The sequence below is a fragment of the Ascaphus truei genome, chromosome 3 (assembly GCF_040206685.1).
Source record: "Ascaphus truei isolate aAscTru1 chromosome 3, aAscTru1.hap1, whole genome shotgun sequence".
Taxonomy (NCBI): Eukaryota; Metazoa; Chordata; class Amphibia; order Anura; family Ascaphidae; genus Ascaphus; species Ascaphus truei.
Window position 1 is genome coordinate 328702499 of NC_134485.1, and position 23506 is coordinate 328726004.

Sequence of the window (23506 nt, forward strand, 5' to 3'; positions counted from 1 at the left end):
TTTTCTTTCTAAGTATGTATATAATATAGCAAATAAAAAGATAACTTGTGAGCACATTCACATGTCTTAGACATGTCTGCAACCCTGCCTTTCACCATTATCACCTAGCATACAGTGCTTCCACTGCAGCTAGGGATTCTGGGAAATGACATGCGAATGGGCACACAATGTGTCTGAAATCACCTTTTGCCTGAAATCCATTTTTACATGTATGTATATAATAATATTGATATAAAGCTAACAATATATGCAGCGCTTGATAAAATTACAATACAGGATAAATTAAATTACAAATAAGGGGGATAAGTGCAACCGATAAATGACACCATAAGACAAAGGAGGACCCTGCTCCAAAGCGCTTACAATCTAAGAGGTATGTTGGGAGGCTTAGAAACACTGCAGGCCTCGATAGTGCATTATTAAAAGTGCAGTTAGGGAGATCAAGTGCATCTGGAGTTCATAGTAACGGTGTAGAACATTTTATGAGATGTTTCTTTTAAAAGGTGAATTTTCAGCTGGGCTCTGAATGTGGAAAGTGAAGGTGCTTGATGAATTTTGAGCGGAAGAGTTCCGTAGGTAGGAAGAGATTAGTGAAAAAGGTTTCAGATAGGAGAGAATAAGCTGGTGACCCAATTATCTCCATAGTCCCCCATGTGACAGTATTGTCGATTTATTTGCATCTGTTTTTTTAGTCTTGGCAGCTAAGGTAATATCAGGTGAGTTCTGGGTTGCTAATGTTTCCCCCTCAGGCCCTCTCACATGACAGAGTAAACACTTGCTTTCTTTTAGCATGGCAAATATTTTGTCAGACGTATAACTTTCTCTCATGTTTATTCTTATCTCAGTTCTAAATTCACATCCTTATTCCTATTCTTGAGACCTTCACTGTTCTGTTAACTTCCAGACCCAGTATTGATTGCACCATCATTCATTTAAGTAATAATCCCAGGACCGGGTATTACCTGGCCATTAATGCCCAGGGTGGAAGAGTTCAAGAGGATTACTACAATTATGTGACTTTTAATATTGTTTTATTATGATAATACTAAAATTACCAATGGGACACCTCCTCTTCTCCCCTCTCCGGTTTACCAATGGCATGAGGGGAACAAAAATTGGTATGGTTGAGTGCATGTAATTTGGGGACTTTGTTCTGAACCACCAGTTCACTCTGGACTGAGTGGCATTCAGTTTTGTGGTATACAATATGAAGGAACTGCCTAAGTATTGGTTGGAATGTACCCATGATGTTATGTGCTTACAGAGGAGATATTTGTTAGCTTAGAAAAATGTATTAAGATGTGTTCATGATGGTTGATGAGGACATCAATGTGTTAGCAGGGGTGAGGTTGTCCTGCCCATGGACTATGCTAAGACAGTAAGAAGGCTGGTTAAGAAGGAGGGACTATGCGGGGGTGAGGCTGTGTCCAGAGCCTCCTGCAAAGAGGGACCTGCATGTGTTCCAGGAGAAGGCAGGAGAGCTGATCAGCGCGTGAACCCAGCTGCAGAGAAGCAGAGCAGGAGACAGACAGGATTAGTGTTGTACCGGGTAGTGATTAAAAAAAAAAAAAAACGGGTAACGGGTACCTGGCCAGAATTAATGGTTCACCCTGCCGGGTACCCGGCTACCCGGTTTGACACTTACCTACAGGGTGGCGGAGACATCTAGGACAAGCAGCAGCGGTCCTCTGGCATCATTGGAGGTGTCTTCAGCGGCCGCCCCAATAGTGAGCCTCCGCTCCTGCCCGCCCCACCTCCGCAACTCTGCTCCTCTTCCGCCCGACCTCCACTCCTCTTCTGCTCCCTCCCGACCCTCCTCTGCTCCACCTCTGCTCCCGCCCGCCCCAACTCCGCACCCACCCCAACTCCGCACCCACCCGACCTCCGCTCCCTCCCAACCTCTGCTCCTCTTCCGCTCGCCCCACCTCCGCTCCTCCTCACCTCCTCTGCACCTCTTCCACTCACTCCGCCTCAGCTCCCGCCCAACCTCCGCTTCCGCCCGAACTCCGCTCCCTCCCGACCTCCGCTCACTCCACCACCACTCCTCCTCACCTCTGCTCCACCTCTGCTGCTCGCCCCACCTCCGCTCCCGCCCGACCTCCACTCGCAACACCTCCGCTCCACCTCTGGCAGAATTTCTCACCTCTCTCCTGGTGAACCGACGATGCTGTGACCCTGACATCCCCTCTGTGACCCTGACATACCCTCTGTGACCCCAACATCCCCGCTGTGACCCCAACAATCCCACAGTAACCCCGACATCCCCGCGGTAACCCCGACATCCCAGCGGTGACCCCGACATCCCCGCTTCTGCACCTCTTCCGCTCGCCCCACCTCCGCTCCCGTCCCACCTCCGCTCCTCCTCCTCCTCCACTCCACCTCTGCAGTGCATCTCTTCCGCTCCCCCTAACTCTGCTCCACCTCCGTTCCTGAACGCTCCTCCTCCGCTTCCTCCCGACCTCCCCTCCTCTTCCGCTCGCCCCACCTCCACTCCACCTCCACTCCACCTCTGCAGTGCACCTCTTCTGCTCCCCCTAACTCTGCTCCACCTCCGTTCCTGTCCGCTCCTCCTCCGCTTCCTCCCGACCTCCCCTCTTACGCTCGCCCCACCTCCACTCCACCTCCACTCCACCTCTGCAGTGCACCTCTTCTGCTCCCCCTAACTCTGCAACATCTCCGTTCCCGCCCGCTCCTCCTCTGCTCCACCTCCAACGCCGGCTGAAACGTAAGATTTTCAGCTACCCTGACATTACCCGACGCCATACCCGGCACCAAGCCCACTTCTCAGTTGCCGGGTCCGGGTAATGTACGGGTAGCTGGAAATGTGCCGGGTAACGCCGGGTACTCGGTACATCCCTAGACAGGATCCCATGCGGAGTCAGAGGAAAGTGTTACCCCACTACAGGTCTTTGTGAAGTGCGGGCCTGCAACTTACATTTTAATACATGAGCTCCAACGAGATACCTGTATCACACAGCACGGTCTGATCACCTAGGATTGGGAGGCCTGATACAGCGACTATTCCACACGCACATGAGCACCGCCTGGTTGTACTTTGATGTTAGTATTTTGATTTTATTGTACACATGCACAGCAATATTTTGTGATTTTAGAACTAATTCTGTATTGAAATCAGTGTCTGGCTTAAAAGCAATGTTGTGCATTCTAGAGCAGGGCTGTCTGAGCTCCTGTGTTCGGCCTGCAGAGTAGGTCCTGCATGGGGCAGCAGTTTTTTTTGTGGAGAGCCAACTGCAGCAGGAACTATCAGGAAGCTTGCTGGGCCAATATTAAGGCCTGACTCGCCTTCTGGTGATGCTGCTGCAGCAACCATGTGTTCTCCCTGCTCCTCAGTACTGTAGTCAGTTTGGACACTGCTATTCAGGGTAAGAGAGGGTTGAAAAACAGAGGAGGGGGAGGGTAAAACAGAGGAGGGGGAGGGTAAAAACAGAGAATGGGGGATAAAACAGAGAGGGGGTGAAAACAGAGGAGGGTGGAGGTAAAATATAAGGGAGGAAAGTAAAAACTGAGGTGATGTGTGGTAAGAATGGAGAGGGTGCAGGAGTAAAAATGGGGGGTGGAGGGGTAAAAAACAGAGGGAGGTGAATTGGGGGGTAAAAATGAGGTAAAAACAGAGGGGCAAGGTAAAAATGGAGGGGTGAGGTAAAAATAGGGGGGTTATAAGAGAGAGGACGGTGGGGGGCAGTAAGAGAGAGGGGGTGTGGTCAGTATGAGGGAGGGGTGGGGCACTATGAGAGAGGCGTAGGTGTGTAAAAGAGAGAGGGTAGGGGTCAGTATGAGAGAGGGGTGTGGTACTATGAGAGGGGTGGGGTGTAAAAGAGAGAGGGTGGGGCAGTGAGAGAGGGTGGGGCAGTGAGAGAGGGTGGGGCAGTGAGAGAGGGCTGGGGGCAGTATGAGAGAGAGGAGTGGGGGTAGTAAGATAGAGGGGGGTTGGGGGTGTAAGAGAGAGAGAGGGGGTTGGTGTATGTGTGAGGGAGAGGGGGGCAGTATGAGAGAGAGGAGTGGAGACACTCAGTAAGAGAGAAAGAAGGGGTTGGGGGGCTGTAAGAGAGAGATGAGGGGGAGTAAGAGAGGTGAGGGGTGTAAAAGAGAGTGATGGGGGTGTAAGAGAGAGAGGGGTTGGGGATATGAGAGAGGGGGTTGGGTGTGTGAGACAGAGAGAGGGGTAAAAGAGAGAGGAGTGTGGAGTGCAAGAGAGGGGTGGGGTGTAAAAGAGGGGTGGGAGGTCTGAGAAAGGGGAGTGGGAGTGTGTGTAAGAGAGAGAGAGGGGTAGAGGGTGTAAGAGAGAGAGAGAGAGAGAGAGAGAGAGAGAGAGGGAGAGGGAGAGGGAGAGGGAGAGAGAGGGGGGTAGAGGGATGTAAGAAAGAGAGAGAGAGAGGGGTGGGGGTATAAGAGAGTGCGGGGTATAAGAGAGGGGAGGGGTTGAACATGTAGAGAAGCAGGTGAGAAAAACATGTAGGGGAGAAGCTAGAGAGAAGGGGAGCTTGTGGGGGGAAGCAGGAGAGGAGAAGAGGATGTCCAAACTTAGGGGTGCCAGGTAGAGATGGGCAAATCCACCCAAATTAGTTTTCCGGATTTTCTCGCATTTAACCCCCATATCCGTCCACGGATTTTACACCGCAAAACGTATTTGGTCCGTTTTAAACTGCCTGGATTCATCAAAATCCACCTTTGGATACAATCAATTGACGGTCTTTGTAGAATCCAGTCCACGGAGTGCTGAATCCGTGGCTTAGATTCTACAAATCGGTTAACGGATTGCGGAATCCGTGGAGCGTACTGGCAAAATCCGCAAGACGCAGATCGCCATTTTTGGGATTGATCTGCAGAAATCTGCGGACCAAAGGAACCGGCCAATCCGCTGCGGGTCCAAAGCCGCAAAACAATTTGCCCATCTCTAGTGCAAGGTATGAGGAAGCAGCCGTAGCAGTAAAAGTAGATAAAGTGAGTACCAGTGTATTTATTAAGCAAGGGTTATTCTTCTTATTAGTTGTATTAGTGATGTTATTGTTTCGCTTTATGATTTCTTAATGCTGACATCTAGCATACAACGGTACCATGTATTATTTGTTTATTTTGAAAATGTATGATACAGTACGTAATGCCCGAATGAAGTACAATGTATGTATGTATATCTTTATTTATATAGCGGCATACAGGTACATAGCGCTTCACAGCAGTAATACACGTGACATCATAATCATCATCATTTATTTTCTAAGTAAATACAGGCCTCCACGTAAAGGGGCATCGCAATGCTTTATAGTCAGTTTGAGAACTAAAATAACATGCAGTTATTTTGCTACATACTGTACAGTTGTGTGAAAAAGAAAGTACACCCTCTTTGAATTCTATGGTTTTACATATCAGGACATAATAACAATCATCTGTTCATTAGCAGGTCTTAAAATTAGGTAAATACAACCTCAGATGAACAACACCCTGACATATTACACCGTGTAATGATTTATTTAACAAAAACAACGCCAAAATGGAGAAGCCATGTGTGAAAAACTAAGTACAGGCATATTCCGCATTAACATACGCAATGGGACCGGAGTATGTATGTAAAGCGAAAATGTACTTAAAGTGAAGCACTACCTTTTTTCCACTTATCGATGCATGTACAGTACTGCAATCGTCATATACGTGCATAACTGATGTAAATAACACATTTGTAACATGCTCTATAGTCTCCCCGCTTGCGCACAGCTTCGGTAGAGGTAGGGAGCCGGTATTGCTGTTCAGGACGTGCTGACAGGCGCATGCGTGAACTGCCGTTTGCCTATTGGGCGACATGTACTTACTCGCGAGTGTACTTAAAGTGAGTGTCCTTAAAGCGGGGTATGCCTGTATACCTTATGATTCAATTGCTTCTAGAACCACATTTAGCAGCAATAACTTGAAGTAATCATTTTCTGTATGACTTTATCAGTCTCTCACATCGTTGTGGAGGAATTTTGGCCCACTTCTTTACAATGTTGCTTCAGTTCATTGAGGTTTGCGGGCATTTGTTTATGCACAGCTCTCTTAAGGTCCCACCACAGCATTTCAATCGGGTTGAGGTCTGGACTTTGACTTGGCCATTGCAACACCTTGATTCTTTTCTTTTTCAGCCATTCTGTTGTAGATTTGCTGGTGTGCTTGGGATCATTGTCCTGTTGCATGATCCAATTTCGGCCAAGCTTTAGCTGTTGGACAGATGGCCTCACATTTGACTCTAGAATACTTTGGTATACAGAGGAGTCCATGGTCAACTCAATGACTGCAAGTTTCCAAGGTCTTGTGGCTGCAAAACAAGCCCAAATCATCACCCTTCCACCACCGTGCTTGACAGTTGGTATGAGGTGTTTGTGCTGATATGCTGTGTTTGGTTTTCGCCAAACGTGGCGCTGTGCATTATGGCCAAACATCTCCACTTTGGTGTCTTCTGTCCAAAGGACATTGTTCCAGAAGTCTTGTGGTTTGGTCAGATGCAACTTTGCAAACCTAAGGCGTGCTGTCATGTTCTTTTTAGAGAGAAGAGGCTTTCTCCTGGCAACCCTTCCAAACAAACCATACTTCTTCAGTCTTTTTCTAATTGTATTGTCATGAACTTTAACATTTAACATGCTAACTGAGGCCTGTAGTCTGAGATGTAACTCTTGGTTTTTTTGCAATGTCTCTGTGTAAGGAATCCGTTCCTGGGTTTGGCTGGAGCTCACTCTTGCAGAATTTGTGAGCTCTCAGACAGACCTCTCCTTGGATCTGCAAGCACTATCACCTGTGCGTGCAATCACTGCAGCTCTGTCTCTCTGCTCTGTCATTGGAGGAATTCCAGCACACCCCTGTCTTTGGATTGGCTCCCTGCCCTTCTTGTACTGAGTTCTCCCAGTTCCTCATTGCTGAGCATAAACCAAGTTGGACTTGGATGTAACTGTGTTTGCCACAAGCTACCTTGCCTTAGCCAGTCTGTTCCTGTGGCCTGCTGCATTCCCTCCTTGCAGAGGCCTGATTCCTGTGCTGAAGCGCTAGATCCCCAGTGCAAGTCTTGCCTTGTTCCTGAGACCTGCTGCATTCCCTCCTGGCAGAGGTCTGCTTCCTGTGACCTGCTGCACTCTCTCCATGCAGAGGCCTGCTTCCTGTTTCTGAGACCTGCTGCATTCCCTCCTGGCAGAGGTCTGCTTCCTGTGCTGAAGCGCTGGTCTCCCAGTGCTACCCTGTGGTGTTCCTAGGCCAGCCTGCATTCTCCCCTTTATCATGGGCCGCTCCTGCTCCTCGCGCAGAGGCCATTCCCGTGCATCAGCTGCTACGCTGAAGCACTTCGCACCAATCTACCTGTTGCCGAACCCCAGCCTGGATATCGATTACTCTTATGTCCCCAAATCTGACCCCGGATTGTCCATGGATTACCCTGCCTTCTCCAACTCCGAACCGGCTACAATTAACTACGGACTGCGCAATCCAGAACCGGCTCCGTGGTCTAAGGTCGGTGTATTCACATCCCCACCTCAGCCCCGCGGTCCGGTCCCGGTGTGTGGCGAGCACATCCGTTACACTCTGAGCATTGCATGGTCTGACCTTGCGGTGAATTTGCTGGGATGTCCACTCCTGGGAAGATTGGCAACTGTTTTGAATGTTTTCCACTTTTAAATAATCTTTCTCACTGTAGAATGATGGACTTTAAATTGTTTGGAAATGGCCTTATAACCCTTCCCAGATTGATGGGCAGCAACAATTGCTTCTCTAAGATCATTGCTGATGTCTTTCCTCCTTGGCATTGTGTTAACACACACCTGAATGCTCCAGACCTGCAAACTGCTAAAACTTCGGCTTTTATAGAGGTGTATTTACCTAATTTTTAGACCAGCTAAGGAACAGATGATTGTTATTATGTCCTGATATGTAAAACCATAGAATTCAAATAGGGTGTACTTTCTTTTTCACACAACTGTAAATGACAGACAAGAAAAGTCATTGTTATAATAATAAAAAAAGGTTGCACTAAATGAACAAAGTTTGTACACATTCAGTTTACAGATAATTCATGGACAGTCAGAGCTATGATTATGGGCATAAGTAACATTTACAGATAGACACAACAAAATAAGCAAAACCCCAGCCCTCCTAATAATAACTAATTAAAAATGTGAGAGGTGCAGTAGGGAATAGAGAGTAATGCAAAAAATACTGACAGAACAGCGTCCCAGAGGGGCGGTTGAATCAGTGAGAAACCCTATAAAACAGAACTCAGACACATGAGATGTGTGCAAATAAATACAGATGAGAGCTAGGATATCCAAATGAAAGGGGTGATATGATAATAATTAAAACACTTTAATAGTACCAAAATGTATAAAACACATGGTGTTAAAAATACCCCAAAGGGCCAAGCTACAATAAATGAAGCTTGAGTAGTCAAGCCCTAAAAAAGGGGGAATGACTAAGGCAGAGATGCCTAACAAAAATAGGATTGTGAGCCTACTGGGAGGAAGAGAGTTCCTAAGTAAACTCCCCCCTCCCACGACCACTCTACAATTGATATCTATATTAATGACCAATCAGGTAAGTATGTTAAGATAAATGCATATATTCATAGGGTCACTGCAATGGGATGCACAATGCGTTCTAGATACTGTATACACAACAAGCCCGCCAACTATCATATTGTGGGTGGGTATGTAGGGCAAAGGTTTATGCTTAGTAGCAATAAACACTAAACACACAACAAAACACTGGAGTGCCAGTGTGATACTCCTGCATGAATGGTGAGGAGATAAGAGACCCATACACTAGCAATAACAAAGTATAATACTTGCGTTTGCGAATGGTCTCTCAAAGACGCTCCTACATATGCTCCGAATGCAGTGTACATATGAATACAGTAAGCTCAATCCATAATGGAGTCCATATAATGCTCCACGTGAATGCCCATGGGGTAATTAGCAGCAGCCCCCAACAGCCGTTTCGCTTAGGCTCTTTCTCAAGGGGAAGTGACAATTTACAGATAGGATTTAAATTGTGTTAGAAGAGGTAGGATAGACCTTCAATGTATTAGCAGAGGCCCTGCCTCAAGGAAGTTACAAATTATAGGCAGGGTAAGTTGACATTGAGTACAGGGGATGAGAGGGTTGGTGAGTTTCAGAGGGAATAGAGTAGCTGTAACATTACTAAACATAAGAAAACGTCAACACCCTTTGCCTACCTGTCACAGCCAACAAAGGCTTACGTCTTTGGGGTGACTTGGGTGTTATATCCCAGAGGTTATTTGTGGAAATGTAAAAAGTATTGTGGTCTCAATCAGACATGCAGGGGGAAGGGGCTGATAACTCCAGGCCAACTGAAGTAACCCTTTCCATGCTGGCTTGGGTGGATAAGGGCAGTGAACGTATATTGGGGAGCATCTCTTCTTAGGGAGATTTTTTGGGTCGACTCAGGTGTTATGTCCCAGAGATAATATAAAACAAAGTGAGAATAAGCACTTCAGACATGAAAGTAACATTAGGAAACTGAGTCTCTGCCCCAAAGAGCTTACAATAAAAGTGGTAAGTAGGGAGAACTTACAGAGACAGTAGGGTGTTCTGGTAAGTTCGTCTGAAGGGGTCAAGGTGAGATGAGATGCATATGAGATGTATAGTATAAGCCAGCAGAGCTACCCATATGCTTTGTTAAAGAGGTGTGTTATAAGATGGCCTTAAAGGTGGAGATAAAGGGTGCCAGTTAGATATTGAGGGGAGTGGCATTTCAGAGGTGTGGGCAGTGAGTGAGAAAGGTTTCAGGTGGTAGAGAGCTTAAGATACGAAAGGGGTAGACAGAAGACATCCTTGAGCAGAACGTAAGAGTTTGGCAATAGAATCTAATCGGGCCTCTAATAAGAAGAGTATTTGACACCCCTGTTCTAGAAGTTGGTGTTTACATACTAAATATTCTTGTACACATCTTGCAATATTAAACCAGAATCTGAATTGATACTACACTCATGCCAAGACATGCAAACTCCCACTCACCCAAATGGGCTTTACCAAATTCCTAAACCAGACACAATAATAGAAAATATAGGCAATATATATATATACAATTATGTATTATATTAACCAATATTAATATGGGTTCTATATTTACAAAATAGTGCATAATCCTTATCAAAATTACAAGTTCTCATTTTAATTTACTACAAAGCAAGAATGAGTCTGACTGTCAGGATTTGGCTATTAAACACAAATGCCTATGTACAATATTCTTCCATAAACTGTTTCAACTTATTGCACAGCACCTCAGGCCGGAAGGTTTGAGTTCCACGAGAGGGATGCCAGTTAGGCACTCTGTGCAGGTTTAGGATGATCAATCCCAAAGAGAAAATCCACCAGCGCTGTAGGGAGGTAAGAGAGAGGTAGGAAGAGGAGTTTGGCGTTCCAGCCAGCGGAGTAACGTGTCCAGGGATACACAGCGGTCAGTGCATGCTCCATGCAGTCTGTGACCAGAGAGAGCTTTGTGTTGCACAGCAATTGTGTGAAATCAACAGTCTGGCAGTCTATATGTAAAAACAGAATTTTATTAATAGCAATAATTTGATTCACAAAATGATTTCCAATTACTGCACACGTCATCAAAGGCATAGAAATATTGAGCTCTTTTTTAATTGCTCATGATTGCACAAACAGCCTCCAAAGAAAATGCAGAAAGAAGCAATGTTATGACTGTATTATTAATATTTTCCAATTGTATAGTCGTAAAAGCAATTATAGTGCAGGGTTGAAAAAAATGTGACATCTGGAACGTCAGTCACTGCCGTGACCTGCAACAGTGCAACCAATTATGCTTTGCAGGAGCAAGCAGTAAGGCTGCGGCCATGCTAGCGCTGAGCGAGCTCATGCTTGAGAGCGGTGACGTCACCAGCTCTCCAAGCATGAGCGCTTGGTGTCCTGGCTATTTTGCAAGCAAGCGCGTGGGCGGCATTGGGGGCATGTTGAGCGCGCTTCAAACTCTCTTTTTTTTGTCTCCCCAAGTGCCAAGCTTGGGAGAGCGTGCGTGCCCGCACACGAGCGTGCATGGGGACGGGACAATTTAAATTGCAAAAACTAAACTCGGCAAGCGCTGCGCGCTCAGCGCTAGCATGGCCGCAGCCTAAGAATGATCGGGTGCAGCAGTGACTGGACTGGTCAGTCAGCACTGCATCACTTGCTCTGCTTAGCAGAAGGAGAAAGAGTGAAGCCACGTGCCCCCTTCTCTCACTAATTGACGGTGTTCCTGTGGGGCAAGGGTTGGAGAAGTAAGTGCGTGATTCACAGATACACAGAGCTACAAGCAGAGAGGGAAGCTGCAACCCCTCCTACATTTTCTATATCCTCCCCCCCCTGTAATACTTTATTTGTACTATTTCCCAGTATAGTAAGGGCAGTAGAGTTACTTACTCAAGATATCAAACAATGCCTATACTTTCAGCAGGTTCTTGAACTCATAACTTTCAATATTGGACCAATCAAAAGCCTGGTGCCAGACCTTTTTTAACCACCTTTACTGAACAGACAGAGCAAATGTGCAACAGTAAACTAATATCTATAGTGCAGCTCCTACTAGTACCCCAAGATAATAATTATAATTGTTTGTTCTTGCTGTTAGTTTTATGTAGCGCTTTACAGAGACATTTTTGCAGGCACAGGTCCCTGCCCCACAGAGCTTACAATCAATGGTTTTTGGTGCCTGAGGCACAGGGAGATAAAGTGACTTGCCCAAGGTCACAAGGAGCCGACACCAGGAATTGAACCAGTTTCCCCTGCTTCCAACTCAGTGCCAGTCAGTATCTTTACTCACTGAGCCACTCCTTCTAGGTTATGAGGTGATAACAAGCCAGAAAATTGTAAGCCCAAACACCATTGTCAACTCGCTTATGGCACCTGCAAGAGTTAGTGTTCTAAAAACTAATTGGTAACACATTGTGCATGCAGGACAACAAGACTGCAGGTGTAGACACGTTGGCAATCATTTATTAAGTTCTTAAAAGTACAGCAGATGTTAAAATTGCACAATTCACTCTGAATGCAGCACTTTGTTAATGCAACAACTTGAACCTAGCACAAACATGCGTGATCAATAATAACAATAAACCAGAATAATACAACTATTGTAATTTGAGACTCATGTCATATACTGTACTAATACAGCGGTGCGCAAACTGTGGGGTGCTCCCCAGGGGGGTGAGGGGATGGGAGAATTTCTAGGGGGCGCGGGCGGTTACAGATTTAAATGCCGGTGGAGGTGTGAGCCTCTGTAACTCAGTTACATGCTGCCAGCCGGGACTTCGGTGACGCGTCTCCATGGCAACGCAGTGGTAAATGCCGCCGCGGTGTCATGTGATGTCACATCACCCGCGATGTCATTTGACGCCGAGTCATTGGAGAGGGTGGGCGCCAATGCTGCGGCTCCCGGGCAGGGGGGCGCAGTTCAAGAAGTTTGCGCACCCCTGTACTAATATATGCTGTGCAGTGTCATATGCAGTGTCAGGGAAGCAGAGAACAACATTATTTGGAAAATAATCCAAAAAGTCACAAACAAGAGGCTACTTACTAGTAGATAAGTATTTGAAGAGCACTTACATTTTTCGTAGTATTGCTGCCCATAACTCTTGCGGATTTCATCTGGAACTCGTGCCCAGATTTTACTCGTACTTTCCTTGAGGAGCTCTGCGTCTGTGACCAGTGTCTTAAAGAAGCCAGGTTCCACGATACTGACCTTCACACCAAATGCAGCCATCTCACGGCTGTAAGACATAGGTTAATACACCAGAGTTCAACTCGTCTACTGAAAAAGGCTTAAGAGGTGCAAGATAGAAATAAAAGGGCACAGAAAAAAAGAGAGGTTGGAAACAAATTGAAAAGAGGGGGGAAAATCAAAGGTGTCAAGGTCCAGATAACCAAATAAATGAGTCAGAATCAATGTTTTACTCCATAATGTGATCTGTATGAGTGGAATTTTATTAAAGTCACTGGTACTGGCAATGATTGAGAGTAGCGTCCAGTGAGTAAGATTCAGATAAAAGGAAGAGACTAGGAAGTGTCTACATGGGTTTTAGAGGAGAACACAGAGAGACAGTGAGAAGAGGTGTGAAAGAAGGGATAGAGAGAGGAAGAAAAGAAATAAAGCAAACAGAGGTACAAAAAGATGGGATCTTCAAAACATGGATGAGAACACAATTGTTGGTTATTGGCTTATGCAAATATAGTAGTAGAGCATTCATTGTATGTGAAATGGTTACGTAGTTTAAAAATACAGGAGCACAATATAAAACATAAATCGGTAATTCAATCCAGTTTAATGTGGGGAGGGCCGGTTGGGTTGTGATTAAAGACAGGAATATGGAGAAGAGAAAGATGATAACTGGGCTATGATGGTCCATGGGACTGAAATGTAATAAGAAAGGGCAGAAAAGAACCATAGAAGCTGAAGATAAATATAGAGGAATAGTGTAAAAATGAGATTGTTCAAAGAAGAGACTGAAGAAAAAAAATAAAGACGGGAGTAGTCAGAGACACTATCTAGACCGGCAATCCGTCTTCCTCACCGGAGGCTGTCAGAGAACGATTCCACTCCATATTTGGACATGCAATATCCTCCACCGCATAAGGTGACTCTTCCTGCAATGCTGGCCACATTGACAACGCGTCCTCGGGCTCTCCGTATAAGAGGCAACAGGTTGAGCGTCACATCAATAACCCCCAGCAGGTTCACATTCAGCATCCGCAAAAAGTCATTTTTAGTCAGCCATTCATTAGGGGTACTTGGGATGGAAATGCCAGCATTATTCACCAAGCCCCAGAGCCCTGCAGATGAGAGAATGAGAAGCTGAGAGTGATAGAGGCATGCTAAAAATAGGCTATACAAATCTCTGCTTTTCCAGTGTTATGGAGTTGGGTTATCATTAATCAATACATTTTACTTAAACACTACTACCAAGTGTTTGTAACATACATTTTCTGGAGTCATGGCCGCAATTGCTGCTCTATGACACACAGACACTAGCTGGTAATGCTTACTATTCTTGGGAATAGACCTAGACCCCGGAAAAGAATAAAAAGTATTTAGAAATCTAAAGTTAGTGTATTTGGCATCCTGATCAGGTACTCCAGAGGTACCACTCCCATCATCATTGACATTTCAGAGCTTATTCAGGTTCATCTATAGCCTAAAATACACATTAGAACAGTTATCCCTCCACTGATCAAACTACAGGGTACAAGCTTCCTTCTGTTGGGTTCAGTTGTTCCGGAATGAGGTCAGCCCCCCTCCGCCCCCCTCCGCCCCCCCATTGTGTTTTTAAGGTAATGTGCAGATGCAATTATGTGCAAATTAATCAATATGCATGGATGACTCTGTAGCACCTAACTCTAAATTGGCTCCTAATTAGAGAAATAAAGATAGCCTAGCACTAACATTTTAATGTCACCACTTTTTGGGGGATTATGTCTAAACTCTAAATCGGGTCTTATAAACCAGCGTGGAAGAATACAATTTGAGTCATATTATAGAATATACTGTAAAACAAACACCTACACCAAGGCACCAGGAGGGCATTTGAGTGGACCTTGGACAAATCTGCTCCTGCTAATTTAATTGCTGTTCAGAAAGCTCCTGCTAATTTAATTGCTGTTCAGACAGCTAATAGCTAATTTGTTGTTGTTGTTGTTTTTTTGCACTGAAACTCACAATTGCCAGTGAAAAGACTGGTCAGTACAGAGGTCTTACTTGCTGCATCCATGCCTTGCAGCCACTTGATCAGTGAAGAAGCACACTGTAATTCAGACCCATAAGAGAAATATTGTTGCACACATTTTGCTGTGTGATAGACACGGACATACAGTAGCTGTTATTTTCAACCATGTGACCTGTGAATAACTGGGCTTGCGGAAAAATAGGAACTGTATCATCCTTCACAATTGCTGGATGCTATTCTAAGGCTGAGTCACCGTTGGTGCTGAGCGTGCTCATGCTTAGAGCATGAACACCGGGTGTCCTGCAACTTGCGCACTGGGGGGAGGGGGAGGCGCAATTGCGGGCTATCTGAGCAAGCGGGAAAGTTTTACATTTATATATATATATATATATATATATATATATATATATATATATATATATATAGATGTAGCCAGGTCCCCCTCGCGCACTCACCCCCTCCTTCCCCGTTGCCGCGCGTGGTTGTATTGCGGCCGGTTGCTAGGGAAGCGGTCGGGCGGTTGCCGGGGACGCGAGCGGGCCGGTTGCCGGGGACGCGAGCGGGCGGTTGCCGGGGACGCGAGCGGGCCGGTTGCCGGGGACGCGAGCGGGCCGGTTGCCGGGACGCGAGCGGGCCGGTTGCCGGGGACGCGAGCGGGCCGGTTGCCGAGGCCGCGATTGCGGCGTTAGGGTCCCGGCGGCTAGCGGAGCAGGGCGCCGCCATTGAAAGTCAGCTCGCGCATGCGCAGGCCAGCTAGCGCGAGAGGCTCCAAACAGCTCGCGCACACGCAAGGCGGGAAGGACAGCCCCCAGGGTGCACAGGGGCAGAGACACGTGACGCCAGGGAGCCAATCGGAAGGCTGGATTCCCCTGCTCCCAGTTAGATACATTTCGCGGGGTTTTGCAGCTAGGCAGTCACTCAGGATCCGGACCAGCTAGGGGTAAGAGGTGGATGCAGGGGTCAGTGACCCTCTGCATAGGCCAGCAGCCCCCAAGGTCCCAGTTAGGTCCTGAGCCACCTAATAGCTTGTGGAGCTTAGGGACAGGCCCTAGATAGGGACACTTCCCCATTATTTGGTCAAGTAGTCAGGGACACAGTGCTGACGCCGTGCGGCCCTGCGAGGTGGATTCTGGGCTCAGAACACCACCAAAGACCCTAAGACTAGGAGAGACATTGTTCGCGCTGGACTTTCAACCCACGCGGTGTGGAGGACAACGTCGGATCGTGCGGATTGATATCGCGGTACCCGTGGCTGGAGCCCGGGCAGGTAACCTGCAACTCACGTGCACCAACCAGGCCTATCACCAAACATAGTGGCTGCGCAGTCACACACACATATGCACAGTGGTATTTGACTCTGGGAGTACGAGACATTTGGGTGGGGGTTACTGGACTCACGGTGGGGTCACATTGTGGGTGGTAGCGTCCGCCGTGACGCCTAGAGGTGGTAGCGTCCGCCGTGACGCCTAGTGTGGTTAGTGTCCGCCGTGACACCCAATGTGGTTAGCGTCCGCCGTGGCGCATGATGATGTTATGATGTTATGATGTTATGATGTTATCGCGTGATATATGTGTTCCCATTCAGTAAAGCCAGTCCTGTTTTATATTCGTTCGCATTGTGTGGTTATTTCCTGTGAGGGCCTCCTCCCACTCCGTTGGGATCCCTCCCAGGTGGAGGCGTTGCACCTAGCGATGTATGATATGTATGTACCCCAGGTTCCCCAAGCGGAGGCTTAGGCTCCTGAGAGCCACACAGGTTGCACAGCAGGTAGTAGCGTCGGTATTCATAGGGAATACCCGTTACATATATATATATATATATATATATATATATATATATATACACAAGAAACCGCGCCAAGCACCGCCCGCTCAGCGCCAGCGGGGACTTAGCCTAAAGAGTATAGATGGTTTTACAGGCGGTAGTCCCATTTATTGAATAAAAATGACTGTTGATGATAGATGTAATGTGACATGAGTTTAAGAATAGATCTTACAAATCTTGTTATATGTTTTATAGCACTTAGACCCTGCATTCAATATGTTGTGAAGTGCTTGAGAAGCGTTCGGATCCATTGAAAGGAATAGCACTAGGATGTTCACCATGGAGTCTGGAGAATGGCTTCACAGCATAATGAATAATGTGTGTCCCCATCAGAAAAGATTTCTATTTACTTATTGAATGGAGCACTTGTCAGTGCAGGCTTCTGCTGAGATGATTGAGTTTCAGAGTAAGGATTATATGTGTGCGCGCTTGCAGGGAATCAGTTAATCTCTAACCTTTAACACCAACAATACGATTGACCCATTCAGCAGCAGAGCTGACACTCTGGCTGTCGGTAACATCCAGGATTACTGTTTGCAGTCTGCTGGATGTCTCCTTCTTCAGGTCCTCTGCCCCTCTCTCTGTCAGACAAGCTGCCAGCACGTGCAGCCCACGCCGGTCCAGCTGCTTCGCCAGCAGGTTTCCAAAGCCAGAGTCACATCCAGTGATCAGCACATATTTATCTGAGAGATTCTGCAGTGTCTGTCTCCCCCTGTGCCATCTGTACAGGAAAATCAGAGCCAAGAGCACCAGCAGAGGGAGCCACATGATGGGGGCAGCAGCTTCTCACTGTAATTGAGATGCAGGTAAAAAAAAGGCATCAAATTGCAGAAGGAAGATGAGATAATGCAAGAAGGGATCAAATGAAGAGACTGAGCCGAAGTATTACCAATCTAAAAATAATAATCCAATAATGTATTGGGGTTTATCATCAGTCGCCTGACTGAAAAACTGTGGTGCATAAAAGGAGGCAATTGCTATTTTCATTTGATGAACTTGGTACTCTTTATTCACCAATATTGCCCATGTATTGCATAAAGGACACTGATAAATGACAGATAGTGTTTTGAGCCAAAATGAACCCCTCTGCTGTCAAAGGTAGCGAATGGGTTAATGGCATTGCTGTAAAACATTAAAGAGATGAATGACCATAAAATTCCAGATGCAATCATCTCTATGTGGGATAAACATGTGTTGACATACAGTACTGTAGATAACAATCTCCCCTGAGTCCAAAGTTTGTATGCTGATAAAACAGAGCCCCTTTTTAAAATAAGCCCTGCTTACTTAAAGCAGAAAAAAATCCCCTCTAGATTGAGGTATAATGTGCATGCAATTCGGGTCTGTAGCTGTTTTCTGCCTATTTAAAATAAGAAATTGTAAAAGAAGGTTTCTGCTTCTTCAAGGCTGTGGGACTACTTGGAATTTAGCCACGTTGGAATGTACAAGCCTTTGTTTTAGTACTTACCTTGTTTGCAAGTTGGTAACCCTACCAGAATATAAGGCTTGCATTTTTATACACAATATCACCAAGGAACTCAGTATTATCTCCTTTATCAAAATAAGAAATACTAATCCTGCATATCATCGTTGTAGAAGTAAAAGACATGTAACACCTCTACCCTCAGCCAATAGAAGAGGGGCCCCAGCAACGTTTTTCACTATCTCCTAAAGTGAGGTTTCTTGTGTGTGCAGGTGATGCTCAGTGGATACCTTGTACTGTGTCTCATGGTGCTGGAAGCTCGTGCAGTTTGGGGTGTTGAGTAAGAAAAGGAAAAGGGCGCCAGGAACATTCTTAACGTGTATTAAACAGTCCGAATTGGGATAGCAACAGAATCGGTTTTCAGGTTACAAAGATCTCTTCTTATTACATGCAGACACATACACTCAGGTTTCCTCAACCATGAGTTTTGTAGGTAGAGTACTGTAGTTCTTTTTCAAGCTTTTCCCCTGCTGCCAAAAACAGAGCTGGAACCCTTTCCCTGTAATTGCTCAGCAGCTCTTCCAGGTCTCCTCAATGAGCCCCCTGCTGTGGCACTTCCTACTGTGGCAGAATCCTGATCTAGTGCAGTGTCTCTACAGGCCCTATATTGGGAGACTTGCCCTAAACTTAGAAAACAAGAACATCTTGCTTACCCTTATTACAGGGCTAGGAGCCCTGGATTCAACTCAGGTCCACCTAAGATCTGTAGAAGAGATCCAGGTTCCAAATATTTATAACCTTTCCCCTACCCCTATTGCTGGGCAGGAAAAGAGAAGGCCTTAACTACGAAGTCATCCCCTAAAAGATTGACCTTTCCACTACCTTCTAGAAAATATGAACTAGCCAATCACCATCTGGATGATTTGCAACATGGAAAAAGTTACTGAGAATTGGTTACTTAACTAAGGTCTGTGAGAGAATGTAACCCCTTACCTCCCTGTAGGGACCAGGATTTTCTAAGAAAAGTCTAGCATACCTCAAGGGTGCTACACTCACTAGGCCTCGGATATAGTACAGGCTTGCACGCGCGACGGAGCGCATGACGTCACTAGCCCCAGTACGAGAAGCAATCCGTGGCCTGTAGGATTATGCGACGGGGAGGCGTGCCATGACATCACGTGAGCAGCAAAATACATGTTGTTTAAATGTATTTTTCAATAGGGGGTCTTCAATGTCCCCAACCGCACATATGGTATTATTCAGCCCTACAGTGCAATTCCTTTTGTCCTCGCACCCAAACCTTCTGAGGTGGGTGTGTCTTTCATGTTCAGAATTCTTCCTTCAAAAAATGTCACGCTTTGATGCCGAGTTCGATTCAGTAAGGCTGCATTCAAACAGAATGCGACGCGGCGTGCGCAAGCACGTTCGCCACTCTTGCGCTTTGGTGTGTGGGCGTTTTCAAACAGAAAACGACCCCCAGCTCCGAAGTACAGCGTTGTCGCCGCTGCACTTGAAGGAGACAACTGAAGTTTTGATTTCAACCGGCAGCCGGGTCACGTGCACTTCGCCAGCCAATCAGAAACACACACACTTTGTTTCTATTTTTTTTATTCAATGCCTGAGTAGTCCCGCCTCCAAGTTGGTTCATTCTGTCTGCTGGGCATGAGCACACATCGCCCCGGAGGCAGAGGCGTGGATGTGCTGGCGCGCGGACGTGTAGTAACCTTTCTGAACTCAGCCTAAGTTGTGTCTGTAGTAATTTCTGCTTTTTTTAAGCTGTATGTTAAGCATTATTTTTTAGCCTCTACCTATAGGAGCATTCTGGTAAGTAACCTGTTTTTCATTTTCTATGGCACTATCTTTTTGTGTGGGGTGCTTTCTTCTGTGTGTAGTGTACTAAGGACTTGTCCATGGTGTGAGAGCACGCGCACGCGCTCCTTTACCTTCAGCAATCTGCGCCCTGGGTAGACGTGCCGGGAGGTGTGTCGGGGCGGGGCCGTGTCGTCACAGAGCTGGTTCGCCCTCACTGGGCAAACCGCTCTCTGACGTTGGTGAACCGGAAGTGAGCTTGGCCCAGCTTCTGGCGAGCGCCGCCATGAGTGGGTGGGCAGGCGCACGCTGAAGTCAGAGTCCGGCGTGGGACAGAGATAGAGGAAGAGGCCTGCAGGTGGGGAGAGCCAGGGCCGCCGGCAACTGTTTTGTCTGGAAGCCGGGCCCCCCAGCAGTAATTGTCACCCCCCCCCCCCGACAAGCCCCTTCCCAGCTGTCACCTCCTCTGCAGTCACAGCCCTCTTCCCAGCAGTCACCTCCTCCCCCCCCCCTCCGGCAGCCCCCTCTTTAGCAGTAACCCCCCCCCCCCGGCAGTCACCCCCCCTCTTCGGCTGAGCTTCAAGAGATTAGGGAGGCGATCGGGGGCGTGGCAAACACGTCACGGAGCTGGTTCACCCTCATTGGCTGAACCAGCTCACATGATGCTGACGTCACGCGACTGCAGCCTCTAATCTCAAAATCACTTATCCCCAAAGTGCAGCCGCGTCGATGCGCTACAGCGCCGCCAGGTGCCGCAACTACCGCGCTACCTTCCACAGACTACCATGGAAGAGTCCCTGACGTGCGCACGCACGCACGTCGCAACGCCGGCACCCTGAGCACGGCCTAAGAGTGAGACGCAGGGGAGAGATGTGCATGCGGGAATGGGGGTTGAGTGAGGAAGAGGGAGATAAATACATGGGATGAGGGTGGGAAATAAATAGAAGCTGCTCGTGAGGTGTGAGATGAGGGGGGCGGGTGCGCTGGGGGGGGAAGAGTTCCCAGACGTAACTCTAGTCCTGGGAAACCTATCTGCGGCCCTGACTGCCAGCATTGAGTTTCACTTCAAAAAACATTGTTAAACGCAGCACTACAGTATGTGCATGCTGGGGCTTCTACAGAATTCTTTACATAGGGGCCTCTAACAATAACTATATTCTGATATTTTATTCATTTGTTAACAATTGTAATTGTAAAAATTATAGAGAAGCAGCTGTCACTTGTTTGTCTATTTCTACTCCACTAATATTGCTGTGGCACACAAAGCAGGAGGGGAAGGACAGATAAGGAAGAGATATGCAGTATCATCTCCAATGTCTGCTGGTAACATGTTTCTAAATCAAATGTCCTGCCTACAACTACACTCTGCTCAGTCCCATTACAAGAGAAATGCAACCCCTCTCTTTATTCAAGAGTTAAGAACAGGGATTTTTAACCGGGGATCCGCGTATCCCCCTCAAGGGTTTTGCGGCCGACATGGGAGAGAGAGCTGAGACCACTGCCCTCTTGGGGGGTGGGGGGGAGTGTAAGAGGGGAAAAGAGAAAGGAGGGATTATGAGAGGGGGAAGAGAGAGAGAGACAGGGGGGAGTGTAAGAAGAGAGGGGAGCGTGTAAGAGGGGAAGAGATACGGGGGTGTAAGGGAAAGATTGAGAGAGTAAGGAATGAGCTCAGGGTGGATACTACGCGTCGTGCGCGTGCACGTTCGGCACACTGCAATGTTTTTTAACGAGCCATGTCACATTGCAGCTTCTTGTGGCGGCAAAATATAGCGTTAACGCTGCTGCATTTTGCCGACACAACTGAAATTGATTTTTCGGGCTGCAGTCGCGTCACGTGAGCTGGTTCAGCGAACCAGCTCTGTGACACGTTCGTCATGCCCTCCCTCCCCCGCCACGCCCCCAAACCTTGCGACCCAACTCCTGCAGCTAAGGCACAGATCGCTGGGGTGCAGGAGCGCGCGGCGGATGCGCACACGGGAGCTCGTGGCCGTAGTATCCACCCTGAACTTAGCCTAAGGCTGAGTCCATAGGACAGTCAGCGCTGAGCCGCGCGGACGCTCTGCGATGAGCCCTGTCATCCTCAATGAGGATGTCTTGAGAGGGTCCGCAGGCGTGCTGAGGCGCTGGGATTTTCAGCAGAACCTGTTTCTGAGCGCGCTGTCGGCTGAAAACCTCCAATCAGAGCAAAGCAGCGTCAACGTCACTACGCCGTGACGTTAACGCTTCACGGGCTATTGGCCCAGTGACGTCAGTGCCCCGCCTCCCGATCGCGCACGCTAGCTCGTCTACTAGTTCATGCAATCGCTCCTGATTGCACAGACGAGCGTCAGCGCGGAGGAGCGCGGCTCCCCCCTCTATAGACGCAGCCAAAGAAGGGAAGAGAGAGGGGAGTGTGAGAGGGAAAGAGAGAGAGGGGCGAGTGTGAGAGAGGAAGAGAGAGGAGTGTGAAAGGAAAAGAGAGAGGGGTGAAAAGGAAAGAGATAGGGGAGTGAGAGGGAAAGAGAGAGAGGAAGTGTGAGAAGGAAAGAGGAAGAGAGGGGGAAGTGTTAGAGGTGGAGTATAAGAGGGGAAGAGAGAGAGAGTAGGGAAAGTGTAACAGAGGAAGAGAGGGTGAGAGTGAGGGGGAGCAAGAAGGGAAGAGGGGGGTGTAAGAGGGGAGCAGAGAGGAGGGTGTAAAAGGGGAAGCGAAAGGGGGGGTATACGAGGCGAAGAGACGTGGGTGTAAGAGGGTAAGAGAGGGGGGTGTAAGAGGGGATGAGAAACGAAGGGGTGGGGGGAGAGAGACAGGGGAGACACAAACAGGGTGGGGAGTGAAAGATATGGGAAGAGAGGTTTGGAGTTCCCCAGAATTTCACAAAATAATTCTAGGCTTCCTTAACAAACAAACCAAGGTTGCAAACCACCTGTTTAGAATAAACAGAAATAGCAACGGTAGAAGAATACACATTGATTTGATTACAAAGCTGATTAACACATACATAAGAAATAAGAGTGGGCAGAGTTTGTCATGTTCTTACCTCTCACTAGCCAGCACTAGGACAGAAAGGAATATACTGTAGTTACACAAACAGCAAACGTATCACAGTTGAATAGGACAAATGTCATAGTCTGACCTCGCTAGGCGTGGACTTCAAACTGTTGTTATCATTATCAGATTTCTCTGTCTGTAGAAAGTGTGTACTGTGCAAAGCGTTCTAATGGGGAACCATTCAGAGCAGATACTGTAACTTGTTCCCTCCTTAATAGTTACAAGACTGGCTGGAGGAGGGACGGGAAGAGAGTCAGGAGATTAACAGCGAAGTGAGGGGAGTGAACACACCAACAGTGAAAGAATGGAAGGCAGTAAAAATAAAATGACAGAAATGTAGGGTAGGCTGGAGAACAGGAGGAAGTGGCAGAAAACCGAGACAACATAAGATTTGAAACGGCAAAACAAACAGGAAAAGAGAGTGAGAGGACATGCAAAGATTAAGGCCTCGTTCAGGGTGCCAGCTGCAGGACTCGGAGGGAGGGCGGGAGGGAGGCAGTGCTGCAGTTTGCTGGGCGATCTGTGTTTATCCCCCAGCAGACTTTTCAGCGTTGGGGAGGGGGCGGGGTTACACACAGCAGGGTAAGTATCCAAGTTGCAATCATGAAATCATTCTGAAGAATGATTTCATTGGCTGCCTAGGTCCCTGTGACTCTGCTGCAGCTCCAAAAAACGAAATTTTCGTTTATTGAAACTGTAGTCAGCTTCAACTCCTGG

The 23506-nt window shown here is 47.3% G+C and overlaps 1 protein-coding gene across 5 annotated transcripts in view; it reads right to left on the minus strand.

The window, feature by feature from the left end:
* Nucleotides 1–5140: 5140 nt before the first annotated feature.
* Nucleotides 5141–23506, minus strand: part of LOC142489888 (retinol dehydrogenase 16-like) — a 73820-nt gene continuing 55454 nt past the window's right edge. For 3 of the 5 annotated variants that reach the window (XM_075591447.1, XM_075591445.1, XM_075591448.1), the window contains exons 2-5: nt 16985–17318; nt 13556–13814; nt 12591–12754; nt 5141–10528 (exon numbers count right to left, since the gene is read on the minus strand). In XM_075591447.1, coding sequence (XP_075447562.1) covers nt 10311–10528; nt 12591–12754; nt 13556–13814; nt 16985–17297 — 954 coding nt within the window. In that variant the 5' untranslated portion in view covers nt 17298–17318 and the 3' untranslated portion in view covers nt 5141–10310. Of the gene's footprint in view, nt 10529–12590; nt 12755–13555; nt 13815–16984; nt 17319–22778; nt 23106–23506 lie in introns of those variants that run through there. The other 2 variants (XR_012799959.1, XM_075591446.1) reach the window with 2 other exon arrangements.